The following is a 27,358-nucleotide window of genomic DNA, read 5'->3' on the forward strand; positions in this document are numbered from 1 at the left end:
CTAACTAAATAAAAATATACAAATTACTCATCTAAAAAAAAAAGGGTAAAACTATACAAACACCGTGACAGCGAATTAACCCTACCCCTAACCCTAAACCTAACCCTAAACCCTAACCCTAAACCCTAACCCTAACCCTAACCCTAATCCTAACCCTAACGCTGTCACGGTGTTTGTATAATAATACCAAAAAAAGAATTTCCAATAATTAAATAATAGTTCCTCTTGTTTTATGTGCAGTCGCATTACGACGTCATGTTCCTGCGCGTTCTTCGTGTGCGTAGGCGTTGAAGCGGTGATCGCTATGAAATGTTCCTGTTGGGGATTTGTTCCGGCTCTACGTAGCAGATGAAACATGCATTCCTGGTTGTTTGTATTTCATTCATTTAAATAACTATTAACTTCTAACAAGTTTGAGAAGAATGAAGGCAATTTTTACATATTTCAAAAACAATTATTCCCTCACAGATTTTTGTCTTCACGCAATGGTCATATAAATTCATGTAAAATTTCGTGTTAAAACCAATTTTGAGAAAATCAGAAGAGTCGCGGAATAACGAAAAGTGAGAAAAACATCGATCCTTTCTGAGGACTAAAAAAATAAAAATTTTAGAAACTAAGGAAACAAACTATTTGATATTATTTCCTTTGCAAATAACATTTGTACTTGAAAGCCATGAAGAAAATATTATAAGGTCTAAAAATGTATTAAAAAATAAATAAATAAATAACTAAATAAGGTAATCACGTGATCCGGAAGTTGGCAAATGATTCATCAAAAGAAAACCGGAAGTTGTATAAGTAAATTGAAACCATCCCATCCATTGGCACTTAGCACCACTTTAATTTTTTCTCATAAAAATTCAGTAAGTTTTTTTTTGTTCTTTAAAACAAGCTTTTGATATTTAATATAATTAAACCAGAAGTCTAAACCTGTTATTTGCCATTATATATATTCTTTAGTTGCACATCTTTTTAGCGTTTCGTGAACTCTTTACCTTTTTTTTTTTTTTTAATAAACAAAACGTTTTGAAAACATGTGCTCGTTTATTTTTCCGCTTTCGTCTTTCTCGAACCTTGCATAATTGATGGCGGCAATATTTAATTTACTATTTAAATTGGTTATTCTTTAACCTTTTATTATTCATATCTGTTCCCGTGGCAGTCGATTTGAAAATATTAAAGTATTTAACATACTTTTCTGTTCATTTTGAGCTCCTTTTTTTCTCCCGTTTAACTTTTTTTTTTTTCTCCCATTTCTTATTTTGAGCGGAGAATTTATTTTTTCATTTTGAGCTCTTTTTCCGATCAGGCGTTACCTTTTATAGGTACTGCAGTCGGAGTCCTAAAGTGCAGGAGGACTCCTGCACTTTAGGACCCGAGCTACTTTTTAACGCTATTATTTAGAAACTTATTATTTAACATTGGGAAGGAAGGGTGTATTGTAACTATTCTGTACTTTCACCTAACAATTCAATTAAAAAAAAAAAAAAAGGTAAATATGAAGAATTACTCCATTCCACCCTCGAAAATTCCTTTAAAATTACCACTCTTTAAGGTTTTCGGGGTCGCTGAAAACGAAAATAACGTTTAAAATTACGGCAAACGAGTAGTTTCCAAGATATGAAGGAATGTTAGTTTTAAAAAGTGGGCGATCATCACTTTTCTATAATAATTTAACGTAAAATGAACGTAAACTTTTTAAAACTAACATTTCTTCATATCTTGGAAACTACTCGTTTGCCGTAATTTTAAACGTTATTTTCGTTTTCAGCGACCCCGAAAACCTTAAAGAGTGGTAATTTTAAAGGAATTTTTGAGGGTGGAGTAATTCTTCATATTTACCTTTTTTTTTTAATTGAATTGTTAGGTGAAAGTACAGAATAGTTACAATACACCCTCCCTTCCGCATGTTAAATAATAGGTTTCTAAATAATAGCGTTAAAAAATAGCTCGGGTCGTAAAGTGCAGGAGTACCTATAAAAGGTAACGCCTGATCGGAAAAAGAGCTCAAAAGGAAAATAAAATAAATTCTCCGCTCAAAATAAGAAATGGGAGGGAAAAAAAAGGAGCTCAAAATGAAAGAAAAATAAAACAAATTATTTTTACAATTGTAGCCATCCGACATCCGTATTATAAGATTTGTGTGACGTCACTTCCAAGGTAAACAAAGAAGTGCGGAGCGTCAGGATAACCTTGGTGGCTATATCTTGTATGTTTCGACATTACCTACCATAAAGGTTACCAGAGGCAAGATAAGTTATGCCTTTTGTTTACCTGTGTTTTAACTTATTTTAAAGTTTGATCCATTTACGTATGTTTTTGGAATATGACATCTCCGTTTCGTGACGATGTGATTTTTCGGTCAATTTTTCCCAACCTCCCCATGTTAAGAACAGCTTTCGAGCTTGGGGTGTTTATTCCGAAAGCTGTTCTTAACATGGGGAGGTTGGGGTGCTTATAATACGCTGGGTGGGCCACTGGGCCACATCGTAAAAACTGACCGATTTCTCGGTAATATAATTATTCGAATTACAACAACAAAAAAAAAAAAAAAAAACAACTCTAAAAAATAATTATTTTTAAAAAGCTTTAAAATTCAAATATTACGCGAGATGAAGTTTAAATGGATTTTTTCAATAACAGGTTTCCAATAGTATATAAATATATTCATATAAAAGAATATAAGACTATTGAGATAATAAAAATTGTAAATCCAAAATCAACCTTAAAAAAATTCGTTTTGATTTTATTATTTAAATTGATAGAGGGTGGTCACTGGTCCTTATGTTTGGCGCTTTTTTTCAAAAATGTACGGAGGCTTGTAAAGGACATTGTTTTTAAATACATGTGTCAACAGAAGACGTTAAAATTAATTTTATTTTATTAACTCTAATCTGTGTAGTTCGTTAATAAAATGCTTATCCATAGAAATTAACACAAACACACGAAATGTTGACGTCACTATTAAAATGTGTACTACTGACGTTTTACACATCGCCGTGGGGGTACATATAAAACTAAGAGAATCAAAATATGCGATTTTACTACTAAACTGCATTGAACATAAGACTGGGTTTATCATCTTCGATTTAAGTTGTCTTTCCTTTTTTTATTTCATCGTATTTAATCATGGCGGACAAAAACACTGCAACTTGCTTAGTTGTAAAACTTGATTGGTAGACCTGAATGGAAATTCCCCCTCCCCTCCAACTCCCACTATAATTTTAACCGGTATTCGGCAGCTGGTATTTACTCAGCATAGTATAAAGTTTATACTATGTTTATACTATAAACACACCCAACCTCCCGATGTTAAGAACGGCTTTCGAAATACCCCCTTCCCAACCTCAAAAACTATACTAAAACATACTATAAAAATTATAGGTGGGGGTGATTCTTGTTCAGGTCCGCCACTTGATTTTCTGGATAAAAAAATACTTAATCAAATTACGTAATTTTTGGAATATTTCATTTTCGTTCCGTGACTGGTCATCATACTTTTTTCTTTATTTTAAATTACTGCCATATGTGCCAATCCGAATAAGCACCAAATTCTTTACTGACACGTTAAAATATTTGATACTCGGATAAAAAAGGAAAGAAAGAGAGATGGCTAAAAGAATTAAATAAATCAATCATACAATATGCTTACCTTTTTTTTGTTTGTTTAATTAATTTATTTTTTTTTACTTCGTCGATAGGGTATTTTAGAGGTTCCTCCTTTCCTTACAAATGATGAAGAAGAGTTGTGAATTGTTGCTGATTTAACATGAGTTTCCCGTTTTGTTGTTGAATAAATGCTTTTCGTCTTGTATTTATTTTTCTTTCAAAATTCTTCTAGAAATATTTTAATTTTTTCTAAATCACTTTTTTTTTTTTTTTTTTTTTTTTGTTAACTAAAAAGATTCAAAATGAAGAGAATCCCCAGAAGACATTGAAAAAAAAATAGACATCGCATTTCTTAATCTTTTTAAAGAAGATATTTAGAAAGTCTGTATGTACTACTAAAACTTTATGGACATTGCTTGCTTGTTATCATACGCAGTTGATGACGTCATAAAGTTACCATTCATCTTTTATTACATAATCCATTTCCAAGTATATAATGGGCCATAACCTGTGTACTTACTTTTTGTCCCAATTCATAGGGCCTTTTTTTGTGAGAACTAAATTTTCTCAACCTTGTGTCTAATTCTAGCAAATAAGTAGGGATTTAACTTTGGATTGGGATGTGATGTCTGCGCATAATGCACAGGAGACTGATTGGGCTGTACTGAGGAGATGACCGACCTCCAAAATTTTTAAATATGGAGCAGACTAATGAAGTTTTCCAGGGTGTTGGGAAGCATTTCTCGTAAAGACAAGGTTTAAACAGCTTTGTAAGTATGGGAGCTAGTTTTGGTTGAAGCTTTTCGAGCACTATGACTGGAATGCGATCGGAATTTACTGGAATCAAGGTTTTTGATAAGCTTGGCAACATCACATACTGATACTTGTATGTCGCATAGTGTGTTTTCAGTCACAGGAGGAAATATAGGTGGGTAGGTGGATCTGATTGCAAAGGATATAATTTGCTGCAGAATTCTTGGCAAAGAGTTTTGCTTTATCAGATACTGACGAAATTACCTCGGGTCTATCGATGATGATAGAGGACACGCTTCTGTTCAGGACTTTGTTATTTGCCAAAACTGGTGAGAACCAAGCTGCTAATTTATTTTTATTTCGGACTATTATTCTCATCTTTATTAGTTGTTTTTTTTTTTAATCTTTTATTGTTTCTTTTTGTTTATTCACAACGTTTCGACCAACTATTTCTCTGGCCTTCGTCAGGTGGTAACCGCGACGGATAGGAACTTCGAATCTCCTAACTGCATTCTCAGCCATCACTGCCATCCGAAGTTGTTGTCGTCGTCTCACCACATTTTGACCAATTAACCTCTGGCACGCTTTTGGTGGGATTGAAACCGCTATCTTTAGACAATGTTCATCTGGAACTGTAGATAGTTGGCCGAAACGTTGTGAATAAACAAAACCAATAAAAGATCAAAAAACAACAACTACTAAAGATGAGAATAACAGTCCGAAATAAAAATAAATTTATATATAATGCTCATCTCAAAAATGAATTCCAACTAAGTAATAATATATATATATATACCAATCGGTACGGACCCGACTATGGAAGATCAGATAATAAATAAACGTGGATTTATAAGATCAAAAAATCCAACCTTGATCGCCCTTCGGGGCCCGTGGCGCAGTTGATAGAGACGTTGAATCTCTACAGTTCTAGATGAACATTGTCTGAAGATAGCGGTTTCAATCCCACCCAAAGCGTACCAGAGGTTAATTGGTCAAAATGTGGTGAGACGACAACAACTACGGATGGCAGTGATGGCTGAGAATGCAGTTAGGAGATTCGAAGTTCCTATCCGTCGCGGTTACCACCTGATGAAGGCCAGAGGAATAGTTGGCCGAAACGTTGTGAATAAACAAAAAACCAATAAAAGATCAAAAAACAACAACTAATAAAGATGAGACTAATAGTCCGAAATAAAAATAAATTAATATATAATGCTCATCTCAAAAATGAATTCCAATTAAGGAATAATATATATATAAACCAAGCTGCTGCTCAGCTACTTTAAACTTGATGTACTGAGCATAAGAATATCTTGCATTCTTTATTACTTTTTTACAATGGTTGCTGGCAATCCTAAAGATAGCTTTAGTTTCACAACATCTAATATGTTGGAAGCAATGCAAATAGTGATTTCTGCACATGGCCATGGCACGTTCTGGAGTGAACCACGGCTGGCTGTCGGGCTTTTGCTGGAATTTCTTGGAGAGTATGAAGCGGTATATATACCATCAATTAAACTTTCGGTCAGGTCCGGTACTATAGAGGACACATTCTTTTTGAATATGAAGTGTTGAGGTATTTCTGATAGAAATGTTCGGAAGTTATCCAAATTAGCCATAGAGTATCAATGTACAGTATGATGGAGAGGTATATCATGTCCCGGTGAAGTTGTTGAAGCATACTGAAGATGGTTCTTGCCCAGATTTCCCACAATACTAAAAAAACAAAGAAAAAAACTGCCTAAACGAAAATATCATATTCCAAAAATTACGTAAATTGATCCAGTAGTTTTATTTTTAAATAAGAAAATCAAATTTTATGACTATCTAAAGAGCGACTCTTCCTTTTACCCACTATTTTGAAAACAAGTTCAAGAAACAATATGGGGAGATAACTCAAATATAAATTTGTTAGATTTATATTGTAATGCTCACAAATTCCTATTAATCACTTAATTATTTTCTTTATAAAAATAAAACTACTTTATCGATTTATGTGATTTTTAGAACATGATATTTTCATTTCATCATGGCGACGTACATCATACGGATTTTTCTTTCTTTTTGTTTTTTAATATGGGAGGAATTCTGGACACGAACCATTTTTAAAACTTGGGGAACATTATTTCGAATTTGGGGACCTATACTGAATTTTAAACTGAACTCTTTATTTAATTTTCTTTAATCCACAAAGGTAGAGTATTCTTGTTCTGTCATCCATTATTGGGTAGAAGTATTATGTTATTTTCATTAATCATCTTGGTCACAAGTCACATATGTTTGATTTTAAAGGATGAAGTCATCCTTAGGTTACTTTATACTAGTTTTTACCATTTTTTTCGCAAAAAAAGAAAATACATTGCAATGCATACTGAAAATCCATCAAAGTTGTAAATTTTCTTTTCACTTCCGATTTTGTCTTTTTTTTTTTTTTTTTTTGGCCAAGATCAAAGTGTAGTATTTGTTCTTCAGATGCTGCACTTCCATTTCTCGTTCTCTTTTAGTGGAGGAACAGTCCTTCACGACTGAGACAATTTTTTATTTTTGTACCTTTTCTCCATGTTAAAAAAAACGACCCTGGTGTCTAACTCTGTCCCGTGGGGAGGCATTGTAGTAAATAGGTATATATTATCACACCATTTTAAGTTTACTATGACAGTCGGCATGGCAACAATTTAATTTTGGTTATGTGATCTCTTCAGAGGGAAAGGTATAATTCATATTTATTTTAGAACTGTATTTTTAATTCATATTTATTATAGAACTGTGTATTTGTTGTAGTAAATGTGATCCATAATTCAGATTTATATTGTTTTATTTGTGTAGAAGAAGAAAAACAAAGATTTTCTTTTTATTAAATTTAAAAATTTTTCGTTTTCTCTCATCTTATTCTGGAAATCATAACATTAATTGGGGCTACATAGCAGGTTGAGCTAAGAGATATCCTGACAGATTTGGTAAGCTAGATCATATGTAGGAGATGAAGCATGTTTGAAACTTGTATTAGTTGGTATTGATTAATCTATATATTTATAATATTGAAATTGTCTATGTGTCTGTCTGTGTGTGTACATTTCTCTACCAAATTACTCTGTCACTTTTCAGTCTACAGACTCGAGATTTAATATAAGGGGTATTGAGATTTGGGAAAATCTTTTTGATCAGTTTTCGGCCAGAAATTTCGCTGTCAAGGGGTCAAATTTCAACGATTTGAACTTTGAAAACTCTTCTGCCAATTTTGTGTCTAAACACTTGAAATTTTAGATGTAAGTTCCTTGGACATAGATCAAACATTTTAACCTGATTTGAGCCCAAAACAAATGTTAATGGGGTCAAAGTTAAAAGAAAATTTGATATCTTGGCCAATTTTTGGTCTAAACATTTGAAATTTTACATAAAGTGTATTCAGACATAGGGCAAGCTTTTTAATTGGTTTTTGGCAGAAAATTTTGCTACCAAGAATCAAAGTTCAAAAGATTTGACCTTTGCAAATTATTCGGCTAATTTTGGATGTAAACATTTGAAATTTTACATAAATGGTAATCAGACATGCAGTAAGCTTTTTAATCAGTTTTTGGGGAGAAATTTGGCTGCCAAGAGGTCAAAGTTGAAAGAGTTGACCTTTGCAAACTCTACCAAACTCAGGTCAAAACACTTGAAATTTTAAATGTAGGTTTTTAATATATACATATAGTTATGAACAGTGGATTGGGACCTAGCAAAGCTGGGCTGAACTAGTAGTAATTCTATATACAGACTGAGGGTCTCTATCTTCATGACCAGCCTAGAAAAGAATGTGGTAATTAAAGGCTCATAGACATACATTGATGAGAGGGTGAATAAAATGCCCATGTAAATGTTAATTTATACTGGTATTCAATTCAGCTTTTTAGTTCTTTAAAATGTGCATTCTTGAATTCTGGTCATATGTTCCCTTCTTGGTGAGGGATATAATTCATATTTGTCTTAGAACTGTATAGTTGTCTTAGTACATGTGATCCATACTGCTATTCGATTTATGTAAGAGAAAACATAAAAAAATACTTTATTAGTGTTTTAAATTTTCATTTTTTTTTTCTTATTTTATTCTGGGAAATCTATGCTCATAAAATATTTCAGGAATTAAAATTAAATTTGTCAGTACCAAGAATCACTAAATTAAAAAGCTATCAATATTGCTAATGCTATATTTACTTAAAAATGGATGACATCATAAAAGTAGTTGTTTGTCTCTGTATGTTTGTATTCCAGAATAAGTTTGTGTGTGTGTGTGTATGTACAGCATAATCATGTTGACATACCGGTTCTCGTTAGATCAGTGAAGTTAAGCAATATTGAGCCTGGCTAGTACTAGATGGGTGAGCCTTTGGGAATTCTAGGTGCTGTGTGTGCTTTCTGCTTATCTCGGCATTTTTTCCAGTCGTCCTGAACCTCCACTTGCCACTGGTATTTAACAATGCCAACTCAAGATAGGTGTGGTTGGAGATTGCCACAAAAAGATTCCATATGCAGGCATCCTTACAATGGGTATCCATAGACTGTCAAGACAGAAGGAAGCTACCGTATGTGCAGATTGATGGATGGGCTGAGTGCAAAAGAAAGATGAGGTGGGTACAGGGAAGGTGGAAGGGAAATGAGATTGAAATTTTAATATAAATTTTACACTTTAACCCCAGGCAACGCTGGGTAGCCCTATTAGTATAATAAATATGACAAATATTGAATCCATTAGTCATGGATAATTTAGTATGCTCTGATACGTTTTATCTTACTTGCTTATCACCGTGCACACTTCATCTGACATAGTGAAAAATAGAATGATGTATAAATAAATAAAACAGTAAAAAACAGTATATAGACGCAACCACAACATTAAAGATAGCCCTTGCACTAAAGTCACGTAACCTGCTGATGCCATGGAATAATGTCTGAAGATACAACCGGAAGTCCTTCCATTGTATCGAATTGCAGAGTGTAATTACAAAAATCATTCAAAAGTGACTATTTTTTTTCCCTAAAGATAAAGACAAGGAATTATTTATAACATGCAATTAAAAGAGAGAATTTCTTGCCGTGGAAATATAATAAAGTAAGAGATACTTATAAGTTTATTTATGTACTAGCGGGACCTGTGGAAATTCCACAGGGGACTTATTCATATGTAATATATTGATGTTGGCATTCTGTAGATGTTCAGTGTAAATGGAGACGCTCTGATATTATTGTAGCTTTTTTGTTAAAACTGCAAAAGTATTTATCTAAGCTAGCATGAACACCCGGCAAAGCCCGGTCGTAAAATACATTTAAATATGATATTTTAATCCTTGCAGATTTTGTATATATTATTATAGAGTTAATGTTCTATCGATTTTTATATATTATAAGGTTGTGATTTTAAAAAATAAAAAAATATATCCATATGACTTGGGTACATCAGCTTGAATTGAAACCGAAATAAAAACTTATGAATATATATATATATATATATATATATATATACACACACACACTAGCATAGATACCCAGCATTGCCAGGGTCGACATGAAGTTCAGTTTGGGCACACCTGCTATACTAAGAATATTAAGCAGTTTTTCATTATTATATGTCAACTCCATCGTTACCCCAACAAAAATAAAAGAATGACTGAAAACACGTAAATGTCATCAGCCCCGAAAAAAGAAGTATGTGACAAACTCTCCACCAAATATTTCAGCAAAAGGGATACGAAGAGAAACTATTCTCCGGATATTGAGCACCTTTTTATGACTATATTTCAGTTTAAGCGAATTTCTTTTATGCTACCTCTGTCTAGAAAGATTTGTCTTTATGGTCTGTTGCAACGAAAACAAACTGTAAATAATTCAGTTTCAAAAATACCAAAGTAGAATTTATTTTAATCAAAATAAACGTTTTTATGTTACAAAAATGATGAGTTATGACTTATTGTGTTATTAAAAGAAAAAAAATTAGCAGTTATGAGATGTAAAAAAAAATGTGAAGAAAAAAAAACTGGTAAAAAAATGTGAATGAAAATTTCTTTTGTTTGTTTTTTATTTGAATAAAGAATCGTAGTTGAATTGGATTGTTTGTTTATTTTAAAATAAAAATCCACTGGACCACAACGTTAATTGCAAAATCACGGAAATTATTTTATTTAAACTAATTCCAAAAATAATATTTGAAAGTTTTTAGTTTTAATGTCCACCGAAAAAGAAAACAAAAACAAAAATAGCAAAGTTGACGCCCAGGGGAAATAACTCAAACCGGTTTATAAAAAATCGATATCAGTAAAAATAAATTAAATAAAATGTTATGAATATAAATCAAATTTAAATAACAAACTTAAATAGAACACTTAAAACAATTCTCTCATTATAAACAATAACTAACACACTGCTATTTAATAAAATCGATTTTCCTTAATGTAATATGCTAATGAAGTCACCTCTTAATCGTATGTTTTGCAAGAATCATAGTATATATAGCAATGAATGAAATAATAAAATAATGAACCGTTTGTATATATTAGTCAAATTGTGAATAAGCAAACAAACAGACAGGAATACGAATTTATATAGATAGATAACTTGAGTTCCTTCAGCCATAATCAAAATCGAAACCAAAACTTATGAAGAATTCTTGGTAAAATTATTTATGACAAGAAATGGAAGTACATAATGAAATGACCCAGATGTAAGCGTGGCACAGAAAATAACACACATGCTATCGTATTAATATATAGATTATTAAAATTTGAAATTTACAAGGCTAAAACAATGTGTTTTTTTGTTTTTTTTTAAACATTTTATCTTTTATAGATAAATATTTATTTTTCAAATAAAACTTTAAATGAGTTTTTTTATTATGTTGAATTTTTTTTTTCTTTTAACTGTATTGATTTTTAACGCTTTAGGGTATTATGCCTTGTTTAATGTAAAAAAGAAAATGTTCTAGTTCCAAACCAAAATGTTTTCTCATGCATTCCTGGTGTATCAAAGAACATTTTGATTTGTTTCTTTATAAGGTATGCTTATTAACAACTAATTTGTCTTTTAAACAAACTATATAAGTTATTTCATTATTATGGATTTATATTTAAATCATGTTTAATTCATTATCATGGATTTTTTTATTTACACTGTTATTAGTGGAAAAAAAAAATTATGGACATACACATAAAAAGCAAGTGTAAATGAAAAAATATGGCGGAAAAATAAAGTAGCCATCTTTATAAACAAGTAGGTGCTAGCCATAAAAAAACAACAACAAAAAAAAAAACTATAGCTCAAGTTCATAAAGATGGCAACTATGTTTTCTTCAACAGTTTTCAGTTTGTTGTTTCATGTATACAATTTAAATTGTTATGACTTGTTCTTATTATTTTTTCAGTACTTATGCAGAGAAGGTACAATGCCGAAATAATATTTAGAAACCTTAACATGGAGAGGGGAGGGTGCTTTATGACTATTCTGTACTTTCATCTAACAGTTTAATAAACAAGATACCGTAAAACTTAAATTTAAAAGTACTCTTAAAAAATTGTATGATGCCTTCTCTGCATAAGCACCGTTGTTTATTTTAAAAATGTTTCTAGTAAAGTTTAGCAGTAGTGTCAAAAATTCCTCTTACTAAATAATTTACGTGACGTAAATTGGAATTTCATTATTTGGTGTAAATAAGCTTTATTGAAAAGAAAACGAAGCTTATCTTTTTTCTTCCATTTAACTTGAGATCTCATTCCATGGTTTAACTGCTCCAGAACTTTACAGTAGTATAAAATATACGTTTATCGCAAATGTTTCATTCCGTTGAAGGAATTCATCAGAGTAACAGTTAGCCTGGCAATTTTTTTTTTAAACGTTTGTGTAGCTCAGTTGCTATAAGTATGTATTTTGACACTATTACATAAACGCACATAAAAGCTTAGATATTTGCAGAATATTATAGTTTATTCTTAAAATGAAAACCGTGTTTTCATGTGAAAAGAAAAAATTAATTTTTATTTTATTAGTAAAAAGCATAAACATGTTTTAATTTGTTTTAAGACAAAAGTCGTGGTTTTAAGATTGAGGGGAAATGATTAAAAAAAAATTAAAAAAATTTTTTTGTAATCATATTTATAAAAATAATTTATAAAATTTGAGGAAAGATCGATAAAAAAGACTGCTAGAATTTAAAGTTAAAAAAACTGCCATAAATGTAATCATATTAATAGTAGTTAAAAATCCATAAAAAATTTGTAAAAATCTTTTATTATCAACAGTCTGACTGTTCAACAAATCTTGCTTGCTATGACTTTAGACATGACGTCATTTTTTTAGTGCAAGGGGTTGAATCAATATTTATTATTTATTTGGTTGCGATATAGATAGATCAGAATTAGCCAAAGTAATGGCAGCTTTTTGGCAACTTTTCAAAAGCTGCCATTCATCCTTTATGACATCACGATCATAGTTTTTTTGTAAACCATATTATCAACCAATGTCAAAATTAAGAAATTATATTATACTGCTGTTTCTTCTTATGCTAATATTTTTACAGATAGTATAGTTTCATAAAGAAGAGCAAATGCTCGACTGAGCTTCAATCTATGCCCCCTCCCTGCAAAACATTCACAACAAGCACTCATCTAGCTACAACCACTGTCAACTATTTCTTCTACTCTGTGTCTAAAACTAAACACAGATTCCATGAACAGTTTCTTTCCTAGAATTGCCCATCTGTTTAACTCTATACTATCAATCTGCTTTCCAGCTGACATGGTTGTTTCAAGTCATAATATAAACAATTTCTTGTTGAAGCATCTTCGGAAATCAAATTCTATCTATTTTTCAACACTACCGATCATTATAGTGTTGTTTCCTTGACAACCTTATCCTTAAATGGCCTTTTATAAAAAAAAAAAGAAAATCGCCGAAGCTGGGGAGTGAACAGAGAATACCATAAAGTGTAAAATGAAACTTACAGAATTCAAACCTGTGCCTGAGAAGAGCGACCACCCAATGTTGTTACCATCTTCACTAATTTTTTTTTTCTTGGTCTATGTAAACATTGTTTGAATTTGGATAAAAAATCTGTAATTTTATAAACCTAGAATTAAAAAAAAATAAATAAATATTACAGATTTTAATTAAACTTAAAATTAATTAAACAACACTTACATAGTGGAAAAAATTCCACCAATGTAATTATATTTCCTGCTGCCTCATATGAGCAAAATAGAATTGACTGATTATGTATTTAATGTTGGAAATTATTTCTGACAGTGTCTTTCTTTTATGCTTTTTTTTTTTTTTGTTGGTAATATAACTAAACAACGTTAAAAATAAGACATCTACGTTAGGCAATTCCTCTTTTTTAGACACAGGTTCAAATTCTGTATTAGTCTAATTTTTCATTTTGTTTTACTTTGTTTATCTCCACATCTACAAATCATTTGTTTAATGATGTTTCTCGCAAAAACAAGGTACTTGTGTAGAATGATATCATCAGAATTTTCCGGACAGTTTATGTAAAACTTCAGAAGGTGCCGAATGGAAGTGTTGTGATTTTTTTTTTTTTTTTTTTTCCAACAAATGCTGGACAATTGTTTTCAATGAAAAAAAAAAATTTTGTCATTACAAAGATAATTCATTGAAAAATTAATTGAAAAATAAAAACAATATTCTTTTTGTTGTTAGGAAGAAAATTCAATGAATAATTATTGGACTATTTTTACAAAACCTTAAAACTAAAATTCAAATCAAGAAAAAAAACTTATTGTAAATTAAGTTTCATGAATAAATATTTATTATTAATTTTCATTTGATTTGTTTTTTTTTATTAAGATAAATTTATTTTTATATGTGTAACCCGGATATCAGAGACCAGAATATTAAAAAAACATATATAAGAGAGATTTTCTCTGATCCCAAATTAGAGCCTGTGTTAATGTACAGTGTAACCCGGATATAAGAACCCTCTCCCCGGATATAATAGAGCTGTAAGGACTGGTGAAAAAGTCTTTTATATCCGGATTACACTGTAATAAACCAATAATAACAAACAAATGTTTTATTGATGATTATTTGTGTGACTTTTTTATTTATTTTATTTCCTGCTGTGATTTCATTGGATCAGCATTTTCTGGTGTTTTAGATAAACTGCCCAGAAAATTCTGACGGACCTTATTCTGCTTCTGATCTATGTATATCTCTGCTTTACTTATTTATGCATCATTTCTCTTTTCTTTTCATCACTGGAGATGAAATGTGCATGATAACAATCCAGAAAGATAACAAGCCACGAGCATCAGAGTTTTATAAGTATACCAGAGCACTAATAACCAGTTAGTCAGATAGAATAGATAAGCATGATCAAGTTAGGTGTAGAACAGTTGCGAAAGGAGAGTCAATTGACAGAGGAAAGTTAATGAAAATATGGGAGAAAGTGATAAGGAAGGATTTGAGATAACGGGAGATAAAGATCTGATCAGAAATGGGTTAGTTTGGAAGAACAGGAGATTTTATTCGTTTGGTTGCATTGATAAAATAGATGAGAGTACATGGATTAGTAATATGTGTAGAACAGTTGAGGTATCAGTCAGTTGGTAGAGAGAGACCAAGGAAAACATGAAGAGGTGAAAAGATTGGATTTGAGAAGGAGGAATAAATCAACACCTGGCTAAAGATAGGTTATATTACTTGTATTGATTGGACTATTGCTCTCATCTTGAGTATTATTTGTGCAACTTTTCGGTCGGTTTGGCCTTCAACCGTCCTCAGGCATCTTGGTTGTTGTTTGGTAGAGAAAAGAGAAAAGTTACTGCCAATGGCTTTTCTCTTTTCTTTACCAAACAACAACCAACATACCTGAGGATGGTCGAAAGCCAATCCCACCAAAACGTTGCACAAATAACACTCAAGATGAGAACAATAGTCCGATTAATAAAAGTAATGTAAACAATCAGCCCTCATCTAAAAAATTCAGAACTTTAAGAGATAGGGTAGTTTAGAAATCGGTTTCCAAAAGCCGTCCAACACATGCCAGCATGTAAAACATTATTATAATGATGCAGAGAGTCATACATAAAACGGGTTAATAGAAATATATGTATTTAAAAAAAAACAAAAACAATCTGTTGCATGATTTATTTATTGTCAATTGTCGAGTCATCACTTATGAATGAGTTTCTCACAGAAAATGTCAAGCGAAAGAATTGATTGCATGTAGAAAAAAAGGTGAACAATACCAAGGACATTTTTTTTAAGCTTAGCTTGTTATTATTAGTATGTAACGCTTTTGGTACTAACTTTATGTGAATAACGGGTGATTGGCAGAAGCTAGAAGTTTTTGACAATAGCTGCTTCCTTCGCATCTTGCATTGCAAGCAGGTCGATCGTATCCCAACTACAGTTCTCCACCAACACTGCAATCTGAAATCTCTCTCATCTTTCTTGTTGCAGCAACGTATTCAATGTTTATGCATGTAGTTTATCATTCATAGGGAGAATTAATTTGTGATGTAATCTTCCGTCTCTGCGTCTGTGGCACAAGTGTATTGGTGGACGACTGAGAATCTGAACAGCAACCATCAAAAACTTGGCTCCTTGATTGGTAATCTATATCATGTTACATTGCTCAAGTCCACCATACATGATCCATTGTAATTCAGGATGTAGTGCAGACCAACGAAGAACCCGGGTTAACCTGAATGCCATTGCACTACACCCAGCTCCATAAATTGTTTGAAAAAATGTTCTGCTTTTATAACGCCTGTCCTTTCTCATTGCTCACTCATAAAATGAACAGCTAAATTATATGACACGGATTAACTCAATACACTACCTCATTAAGGGAACAGACCTAATTCAATTTGACTTGCAGCATTTTTGTTGATCTGTGTTCATGGTGACCTCTGTCAGTGATGAGACGATTCCAATATTTTTCCTGATTCTGAATATAGTTCCAATTCTTTTTGAATCTAAATATTTACTTAGAGTTGTTTTTTAAGTTTTGGATTATTATAAAGTCCATATAATGTGTGCATGTATTTTCACAAGTGTAACGATACATTGTGGGGGGAGGACGTACATTACATGATTAGATCTTTCAATTATTTTTTTCTCTAATCTTTTGCTTGGAATTGATTGAAAATACTCATTTGCTAAACTTATTTTGAAGGTTTTATTTATTTTTTTTGCACTTGTGCTATTTTTTCCTATTTAACAACATGTACCATTTTACTGCTCCATTTTTACCTAAATATGTTCTTGATTGGCATGCCTCGGATGTATAATATCTAAAATTAAAATAAAATTATTCATTCTTTGGGTATCATTGGGTGAGGGCCGGTTTTTCAGCCATTTGCAATGTTATCTGCAAGGTGGAATGATAAAATTGTCGCCCTAAAGCCACTATGGCTTTATTTTAAAACTTTTATCAAAAAAATGAATTCAGGTAACTTGATTATGTAGTAGAGCTGACATCTATTTGATGTAGCCGCCTTCAGCCTCTATCACCGCCTTATTAGAGGTCTAGAACTGGGAGCATGCCTTTTCCACAAGCGCCAGCAGGAGCTCAACAAATACTTGGCAGATGGTGGTGATCAGGTTAGTGTTGGTGTTGTGGGAGATCATGTTGGTGATGTTCTCGACATATGAGCAAACGAAGTAGTTCAGTGGGTTCAGTTCGGGGGAGGAGGGGGGCAGTGAGAGAAGGGTACAAAATCGTAGCCTTCCTTCTGAAGTCAAGCCTGGGTATCTTTGGACTTGTGAGTCAGCGTCAAGTCCTGCTGCCACACCCAGGATCTGCCAGCGGTCACCTAATTGCACCAGAGGATCACCACACTTTTTACCACATCCAAGTATACTTTGGTGTTAACTTTCAAGCCAACTTCAAATATGTGAGGTGACATGATGTGGCCCTCACTTGAAACCACACCAAAGACCATGGCTGGAAACTTTTTCATCGCCCTGGGTACGTCCCTGTTATATGTGGCAATCCAGCGATGTATTTTGAAGGTGGTTGCGATGGTCCTTTTGTCAAAACTTGACACCTCTCCGATCTTGCTAGTTAAACATTGTGTCACTTTCAGACATGATAGAAGGCTCCTATTGCTCATGGGAATTGTACACAACTGGCCAATTAGTAGATGGTCTGCAACAAAGAAAAGAAAACCAGTTTTCATCAAACGGAAATCGAATTGTCATCCTTCCATCTTGTATTATATAAAAGAGGGATGGAGGAAAGGGATGTGGAAAAATGGGAAAGAATTAAAGATAGATTGATTGAGAGAAGTAGAGCGATAGAAGTTTTAACTTAATAATGTTACACAGACTTTTAAACCTCTTCTATTTTTTTATGGTCCCAGGCAATGACAAGTAGCCCTGCTAGTTTAATAATAAAGTAAACTTTCATTTTTAACATTGACTATTTCTATGGTTTTATAGTATATCAACCATCTTTGTATTGTTTAGAGCCATAACGATTAATACCTGTGCAATTGATTAATTAAATGCAAGTTTTACTTTAATTAAAGACTGAGGTAGAGAAAGAAAATGAAACCAATTTTCTAATAATGATACTCGGATCCCAAATATTTCCGGTTTACTAAATCTTTTAGCAATTTTTTTTTTTTTTTTTTTTTTTTTTTCCTCAAAAAAAAAAAAAAAAGACAATCTAAGTTTTTGTTAAGAAATCAACACTTACTGTTAATGCAAGTTTTGAAAAAAATCAAAATAACTGATAAATTTATGATTTCTTGAATGGGAAACAATTGTGGGTTCATAGCTTTCCCAATGATATTAATGCACAATTGAACCTCATAGTATTTTAATTTGACCAACCCGATTTCATAGTCCTGTGATGTTATCCATTACGTCTATAATAGAAGTGTGTTATTAACCTAATGGATATCAATCAACCACAGACTATTGAATTGACTTCATCACAAATTCAGTTTGATAAACTGATTAAGTTACGCATTATTACTGTCAAGAAATGTATGACCCCTGCCCCTTTTATAGGTAAAATAGCAATTTGTGTTCAACTAACTGTTTACAATAGCTATTGTTTGATCATTAAACTAACTAAAAAGGACTAATATGTTGTTACAGACCTACCAAACTGCAGACTAGAAAGTTTGTTTCTGTTCTTATTTGTCAATTCTTCTTCATTAGCTTGTTCTAATGACTGCAGTAGGGTTGTCAAAAGTATCACTTTTTGTAGTTTTGACGACTTTTGAAACAAGATTATGCTGCTACAAATCTTTGAAATAAATGACATTTATTTTACATATACCATATAATATTTTACTGTTGTTTTTTCCTTTCATTTATGTTTTGTACTCTAGTATTCCACATTTAACTACTCGGCCCTGTGATCTCTCCTCCTCTTCTGACCGGATGTTTGACCAATTGTGTTCAATTCAACTTATCTTTTGTCCTCTCTACTTGCTCACTTTATTTTTTTCTCATTTGCCTTGTTTGTGACTCTCTCTCTCTCTGTCTCTTTATTACCAGCAAGGCTACCCAGCATTGCCCGATGACCTAAAACTATATCCGATGGTGAGGCCCCAGCTTGCAGGCCTTGGGGAGTGTGGAGCCACCCTTTAATTGCCATTGCTCCCAGGTCCACCCTGACTCGGAGTGGTAGTACCTGTTAGGGTCCCAACTATGGGTTAAATAGAATCCGACTTAAAAAACAAATATACTCCATTAAAAAATCGTTCCTCAAAATAACTAGATTCGGCATTAAATAACCTGAAAAAGGTTGATATGCCGTAAAACAAAAACAACCAACCAACCTGCATTGCCCGGGGCCCTGTAAAAACCTAAATAGATGTTAGTGTTCTCATTCCCCGATTCTAGAAGAGAAATTCTTTTTTTGTGTGAGGAGAAAAAATAAAACTTAGGAGGTCTTCAAAGCATTGCTGATAGCATGAAAAAAAATTAAGGATGCCTCCAAACGAAGTTTCTCTCAATCACCCTTTCCTTGTAAAGAAATGACAATAGTTAAGAAACAATAAATTAAATCTGGAGTTAGCGTCTTTCAATTTGAAAAAAATGCTGTATTAATATGTGATAACATTAAAAGTTGTGTTAAATTCTTGATAACATCCAATACTTGACACCCCAAAGAAAAATGAATCTTTTTTTTATTCTAAATTTTAGATGTTATTTTTCCGGGGTTAATACCAACTTTGTAGCATTTTTTTGTGTATTTTTTAAGTTTTAGCTAGACATACAAACACAGACTACTGCTCTTACGCATAGTAAAAAAAATTATGTTTAATGCTTCATGAACTGCACAATAAGGACAAAAAATGTGTGCATGTTTTCAGCATCCCAAATTTATTTAAAAAAAAACGATAATATTAGCAAATAAAAAATCTTTTAACCCTGTTTAAATGCAAAAGCTTACCGAAATCTTTTCAAAAATATGTTAAAAATGAAACGTCTTCTTTAAGGCGAACACAAAAACAAATATTTCTTAGTCAATGCCCGTACTCATTGGTGCAAATTTATGTAGTTAACATATATCCAAGAGATGACATGGTTTACGCATGCACAAATACTGAAATTGTTTAGAAAGATACGATTTTACGTAACACCTTCCCCCATCAGATTCTGTGGTCGTTAAGGTAGAAAAAAAATGAATATTTTGTTCTAAATTTCAGTCACTTTTGAGGAACTGTCTTGATGCCCATCTTGGTCAAATAGTCTGATCTTCTTTGAGCATCCCTGGGACAAACTTCACGCAAATCTTCCACATCTTCAGTTTCTCGCAAATAAGTGTGTAGTTCTCACACTGACATCAAACTGTGCACTTATTGTCTCACACAACGGTCCTTATCCATGAAATTCTTTATTTGGCCAATCAACTCTTGTTTTCTGACTTCCTGACTCCTCCCCCACCTCTCATCATCCCTCACAGACTACTTGCCTTTCTTGAATCTCTTATAACACTCAAAAACTGATGCTCAATCCATGCAAGATGGTCAAAAGCAGTTTGAAACATTCCATATGTTTGTAGCATTTTTTTTTTTTTTTTTTTTTTTTTTTTACAAGGGAGTCACTGCTTATCAAAGCCCGAAGGCCACTCAAGGATAAGGTTGTCAAGGAAACAACACTGTAATGATCGGTAGTGTTGGAAAATGGATCGAATTTGATTTCCGAAGATGCTTCAACGAGAAATTGTTTATATTTGACTTGAAACAACCATGTTGTCAGCTGGAAAGCAGATTGGTGGTATAGAGTTAAACAGATGGGCAATTCTAGGAAAGAAACTGTTCATGGAATCTGTGTTTAGTTTTGGACATAGAGTAGAAGAAATAGTTGATAGTGGTTGTAGCTAGATGAGTGATTGTTGCGAATGTTTTTCAGGGGGGGGGGGCATAGATTGAAGCTCAGTTGAGCATTTGCTCTTTAAAACAAATTTTATAGCATATCGTTCTTCTAAACTGCCCAGATTGTCACAGCTGATAAATCTCAAAAATGCAATCAGGTTTTAGTAGGGTGTATTCCAATTCCTGTTGTAGCTGTTCATTTGAACCTGAAATCATAAATTGGTCAATTATCTCATAAGAGGTATAACAATAACACTGAATTTTCAAGAGTCTACAGCAATTTTAAATGCCTGTACACTTATTAAAGGCATCTTGTATTATGCAGCCCCCGTCCTTTAAGACAGTACCAGAATCATTCTTATTTGCTTTGGATTTCAAAAGTTTTTGCAAGACATACAAACACGCTAACAGACATTTCTCCTTTATATAATAAAAGAAGATATATATAACAGTAGGGTGCTACATTCCAAAAATCACATCTTTATTCATTCATCAAAACATCCATATAATTTTACAATCTGGTCCATTTCATCTATACATGAACAGCAATGTTCCACTTTGAAACTGTATTATATGTACCTTATATTGATGTGAGTGTGCGCGTTTGTTTTTTGTTTATTTCAATTTTTTTTTTTTTTTTTTTTTTTTTTTTTTTTTTTTTTTTTTTACACCATTTTTGAACTTCTGAAGAGTTGCACATACGAAAAATTCAAGATCCATACTTGTAATGCTAGTTATATATTTTTTCTACCATGGTACTGAGTAACTTTATTTTAAAATACTAGTATCATGACTAGGGCTATGACAAGAGAATATTCTTATCATTGTTTTAACTCTCAAGTATATATCCGACACCGTTAAATCGAGAACAACTTCACTCTATATAAAAATATCTAAGATATTAACTTATATACTCGAGAGTCAAAATAATGAACAGAATATTTTCTTGTCATAACCCTAATCATGACAACCCTAGTCAGCAATGAGTTTTGAAACTGCTTATGAGACACTAGAGTCTGTTATTCACCTGAACTAGTGGGACCTGTGGAAATTCCACAACGGATTCTTTCATATGTAATATATGGATGTTGGCATTCTGTGGATATTCAGTGTAAATGGAGACGTCTTGATGTTATTGCAATGCTTGTTAAAACTGCAAAAGTATTTAGCAGGGATGCCTGGCATAGCCTGGTTGTTAAATACCCTTAAATATATTTTAATCTCTGCAAATTTTGTATTTATTATAGTCAATTTTCTATCGATTCTTATATATTATAAAGTTGTGATTTCCAAAAAAAAAAAAAAAAAAAAAAATATCCATATGACTTGTGTGCATCAGCTTCAATCAAAACCAAACTTGAAAAGAAAAGTGTGTGTGTATATATATATATATATATATATATATATATATAACTCGAGTTCCTTCAGCTATAATGAAACTGAAACCAAAACTTATGAAGAATTCTTGGTAAAATTATTACAAGAAATGGAAGGTCATAATTAAACGACAGTCACTCGAAAGAAAAAGATGTAAGCGTGACACAAAATAACACACACTGTTGTATTAATAGTTGTCTTTCTCGCCCTTATTCATTTCTGTAATATTTAAAAATTGTTTTCTTAGCTTTCTAACATTGTGGTTGCTTGTATATAGCCTTGTTAGTAAACAGTATGTTCAAGGTGGTTAATGTAGTCATCATGGTTACTCTTTTCGCCAATGGGGCATTAGATATAGTCATTAATGTTGGATTTATTATGCCTAATCACCTTTTCAGTTGAAATTGAGATTAGAGTTATTTACTTTTAGAACGATTGCTTCTCTACAGTTAAATTTTTTTCCACCACAGCAATTGATTTTCTGAGGTTGTCAGAATTCTGTTTGATACGATTATAGAAAGAAAGTTCTAGATGAATTGCCCTGTCCTATTATTTTACACTGGAGGTAAGAGTGATATGATCATACCTTTTCTAATGTATAATCCTTGCATCATGATGGTGTTTATGGTCCAACTAAAAATCTCTTATTGTGTAACCATATGATCCCTCCGAACAATTGCTAATCCCATTGCTGTGTGTCATAGTTCCTTTCTCCATCATCTTCTATTCTGGCCATGTCAAGGAGGCAAGAAACAAAAGAAGATACAAACTCCAACACAATCAGTTGACAGCATTGAGAAAAACGAACATCTAAGCACTAACATCAACATCTTAGTTGTCACTTGACAGCAGCCTGTCTTGATCTACTCCAAGTCACAACCTATCAACTATCTCAAGACAGCCCATAAACTGTCATAAAACTTGTTACTACTCCTGTTAACCAATTCTAAATATATCGACCTCTACAGCTGGTCTTTTTTCAATCATTGCCACACTTAATTAACCATCCTATTGAAGATGTCCTTTGTGCATGTGTTTGTAACTCCCCCCTCCCACTTTCTCCATTGTCTTTCTACTAACCTCACTTATTTTGCTTATCAGTTTTTTTTCTGCTTATCAATGTTTTGTTTTAGGTAACATATTATCGTTCAGTAGCTCTCCAGACTTGAGGTGAACCATTAATTTAAAAAAAAAAGAAAGAAAAAAAGGAACTTGAACATGGCATGCTAAGTTCATTTTGTGTCAGTTATTACTGACTAACTTGGTATAAATAAAGTTGATACCTGTCGTGACATTCAAGTTCAAATCGATTGTGTCCAGTTATCTTTGGAAAGATATAAAGTCACAATTTTATATAAATAGAGATTCTGTCAATCACAATCTTTTTTAAAACATAGTAAATTCATCACAGAATTTAACTCCTTCCGAAACCAGATGCCATGACACAAAACGGAGATCTTCAGTCTGACATTCTGAACTATTTCAATTTATAGAGCTTAATCCATTACCTTAAAATAATTAGATATTGCTTTGCCATGACATCATAGATTTCAAGCATAGACGATAAAAAAAAAAAAAAATTGAATAAATAAGTGAATGGGTAAACATCAATAGTATTAGAAATTATTTCAATCGTCCCAAACAATTTATTTTGCCTTAACTATGTATTGGTGTTCAAAACAATTTAATATATACAAGATTTTTTTTCAGTGAGGAGGACTCTGTACAAGCACCATATTATCTATAAATATAAAAGCGAAAATGTATGTATGTGTGTTCGCTTTTTCTGTGTGTCTACAAAAGGTTTTTTTCAGAGAAGCGGTCGCTCACTTCACAACTTTTTATATCACATACAAATCGTAATATCTCAGTTAACAACGAAGCTCGCTTGTCTATTTAATTTGCTCGATTTCGGGAAGATAAATATTCAACATTTGTCGCTCGCCGCATGTGGGTTAGTCTTTTTCCTATAACATCTTGGGGGGGGGGGAAGCGTTTAGCAGTAAATGAAATCCCACAGTCAAACTTATTAACACGGGCACCTGCTAAATTCAAGTAATTAAATAAATTCAAACATGTTTTCCTTAACCATTGCCCCACCACGACATGCTAACGTTACACGTTTTTTTTTTTTCACACTTCAATTTACAACTTTGTCTCAAGGGTTGGGTTCGATCCTCATACTTACTTCCCCCCCCCCCACACACACCTACAAACACCCGGGCAACGCCGGGTACCCCTCGCTAGTCCAATAATAAAATCTTAATTTCTTTAATGAAGATTATTTTTTGAAAGTTTGGCTTTATTTCTCATTGCGTTTTTGATGAATTTATGCCAAAATAGATTTGAAGCATTTTCTGGGTTTTCCGGATGAGACCATTATTTTTGATAATTCCCAATAATTAAATTTGCTATTAAAAAAAAAAAAAAAAAAAAAAAAATTGAGAATTGCTTTCCCACTAATCTCTCACATGGTTTTATGAGCAGGATTTTATCATTAAACAAACCATCACTTTATTGTGAAGAGCAAGATGTTTGCCAGACGAATAAGGGAAGGGAAGACGTTTCCTTTTTTCATAGATGCTAATAAGTGGGAAGTTTGGTTTGGAATGTGGTGTTTGCAGATTAAACGAGAGATTTAGAATGAATTTAATTAGCCTAGATCATTTAAAATTATATGTACCATATATTTCAAATTTTAACCTGTATTTCTTCACATCAGCCATCCTAAGAAAGTCTGAGGAATAAAGATGAAATGTTGAATGTAACTAATTTTATTTTCATTGGGTTGAATTATTAATTCTATATCTTTTTTGTTTTGTAGGAATGGGTTCTAACAAAGAAAGTATAAGTGCATCTCGTGAAGCAATGGATATCTTTATGCTTCTGTCAAATGTTCTAAACACAAACCTGGATGCTGAAACTCTTTCTATTTGCATCCAACTGTGTGAGGCTCAAGTCAACCCTGATGCATTGGCAGTAGTTATCAAAGAATTACGAGCGGCAAAACAGCAGAGAGAAAATTCAAGCTAACGACCTGGAATATTGACACGTTTTTGCAAGGATACTATGTGTACATAAAATTAATATTCTAACAATTTCTGAAAGAATGAAAACCATGACTATAATAATAATACTGGTCATGTTGAAAATAAACGCAAGTTTATAAGCAAAGATTAGTGCATATCCAGAGTTCAACCTAATTTTAAATAAAGAAAGAAAAAGAGGTCTTCACCTGTCCTGGAACAAAGATGTCATTCCAAAAGTGGATCAGTAATTTTTTTTTGTACAAGTTTGTAGACATTTCAAGATTGATTTTAATATCTTGATTGTTTGAATATAGTTGTCTCCCTTTATCATGGTTGATCAAAACACAATGTCTCACTTCCTCTTAAAAAAGAAAAAAAAAATTGATCAATTTACGTAACTTTTGGTATATGACATTTTCGTCCAGTGATGTGTATGTATATCAAAAATCTTTGTATTTTTTTTTTTTTAGGCTGAATTCTGGATAAGAACTCAAGAATTTAACTAAATTGATTTATAAAAGTATGTTGATAATGCTGAAAAGAATTTTGATTGATGTAATTTTTATATAAAAAAAATAATTACATGATTTAATTTTGATATGCATTTTTTTGTTTTTATTTAAGGAAATGGAGAGAAAAGAAAAAAAATGCTGATTTTTTTTACCAGAATTCCTCCTACATTAAAGAAAAATCTGTATGATGTATGTACCCATGACAAAATAAAAATATATTCCAAAAATCTTGTGAATTGATCAAGTAGTTTTATTATATAAAGAAAATCATTTGTAAGTGGTTAATGGGAATTTATAGGCATTACAACATAAATCTAGTAAGTTTAAGTTATTGAGTTATCTGCCCTTTCTTTCGTTTTTCAAATAAGCAGACGAAACAGACACTTCTCTTTTGCTCATAAAGTTTGATTTTCTTATTTAAAAATAAAACTGCTTAATCAATTTACTTGACTTTTGGAATATATTTTCGTTTTATCACAACCACAGATTTATTTATGTTTTTCATATAGGGGAAATTCTGGACAAGAAACAAAATGTTCTGTAAATAATACTGAGTTTTTGATGGCCTTGTAAAACAAAATTGTTAACTGCAATTTTATCTTTCCATTTTTATTTTGCTCTGTTCCAAAAAGGCTAATTTAATGATTTCCCATAAATTATTCATGATTCTCTTGCAACTTGATTTTAAAATCCTTATTTGCTCGCCTCAGTAGTTGCTTGTTTTGTTTCAAATAATAAAAAGGGTTAAATAATTTTAAGAATTTCCATGTTTCAGCAGATGTAGTTTTCAGCCTTATTTGTGAAAGTTGGTAACTGACTGGCAATTTTTAAACTTTGAAGTCAAACTCAGAATATGTAAAATACTCCAAAACATGTAAAATAAGTGTTGGGTTTAATTTAAAAACGATTAGTGACGCAAGGGCCAAGACAGATGCCCCCCCCTTTTTTTTTTTTAGGTTGACCAAGCAAGGAAGATGAGTTAGCTTCTTATTTCAACAAAAATTTTCTATCAACTTGTTTTAGATGTTTTTTATTTATAAAAATAACTTTAAATTTGTTTTAAAATGAAAAATGAAGAAAACAGCTTTTTCATTGAAATTTAATATTTTTGTGAATTCATAAATAAAAAAAAAGACTGAAAAAAAGTTATTTCCAAAACTTATATCTCTTACTTTGCCAGCCTAAAGTGAAAAAAAAAGAGCTGCAGAGATAAGGCAAAACCAAAACAGTTTATTTTTTGTAATACCCATTTTTAGATACTTTATAACAAAATGAAGAGTTTAAATGTGTGAATAATTCGGTCAGTGGAAAGGCTTCTTTTTTTTTTTTCCATTTTAATAATAATAAAAAAAAATTCATATTCTGGCTTTCTTTCAGTCCAATACCCATAGAAAATGTATATAAGGATTAGAACCGATAAGTGTGAGTGTATACTGTTATGCTGCCTTGCTAAGAATGTGTTGAATGTCTTTTGTCATCATGGAACCAATTACTAACTTCTCGCAATTCACTGTTATTTTAGCCGTGCCTTCTTCAATGTTTGCCTTGACCGTAATTAAAAGGAGAATTTGGCTTGCAAGAGTTTTGCCTGCAAAATAGTATGTGTTTTCGTCTGCTGCGGCTACTTGCAGAACATTCGCTACTTGATGGATGCACATACACAGGGATTCAGCAGTACGGTGGTTTGGAGCCAGCTCCACATTGGCAGTGTTCTCATTCATACCGGCCAGTTTACCTGAGGGAAAAA

The 27,358-nt window shown here is 32.1% G+C and overlaps 1 protein-coding gene and 1 long non-coding RNA gene across 4 annotated transcripts in view; one reads left to right on the forward strand and one right to left on the reverse strand.

Moving 5' to 3' along the window:
• The first annotated feature begins 317 nt into the window (after positions 1–317).
• LOC145285968 (uncharacterized) lies at positions 318–25,697 on the forward strand. The gene is made up of 2 exons (XR_013869086.1): positions 318–866; positions 24,895–25,697. It is a non-coding gene; the product is annotated as an uncharacterized LOC145285968 (long non-coding RNA).
• LOC145285963 (AP-3 complex subunit beta-2-like) overlaps positions 25,549–27,358 on the reverse strand; it is a 119,693-nt gene continuing 117,883 nt past the window's right edge. For all 3 annotated transcript variants that reach the window (XM_080134491.1, XM_080134490.1, XM_080134489.1), the window contains one exon: positions 25,549–27,346. In XM_080134491.1, coding sequence (XP_079990617.1) covers positions 27,048–27,346 — 299 coding nt within the window. In that variant the 3' untranslated portion in view covers positions 25,549–27,047. The remainder of the gene's footprint in view (positions 27,347–27,358) is intronic.

Source organism: Euprymna scolopes, chromosome 10, assembly GCF_053919585.1.
Source record: "Euprymna scolopes isolate OS-2025 chromosome 10, ASM5391958v1, whole genome shotgun sequence".
NCBI lineage: Eukaryota > Metazoa > Mollusca > Cephalopoda > Sepiida > Sepiolidae > Euprymna > Euprymna scolopes.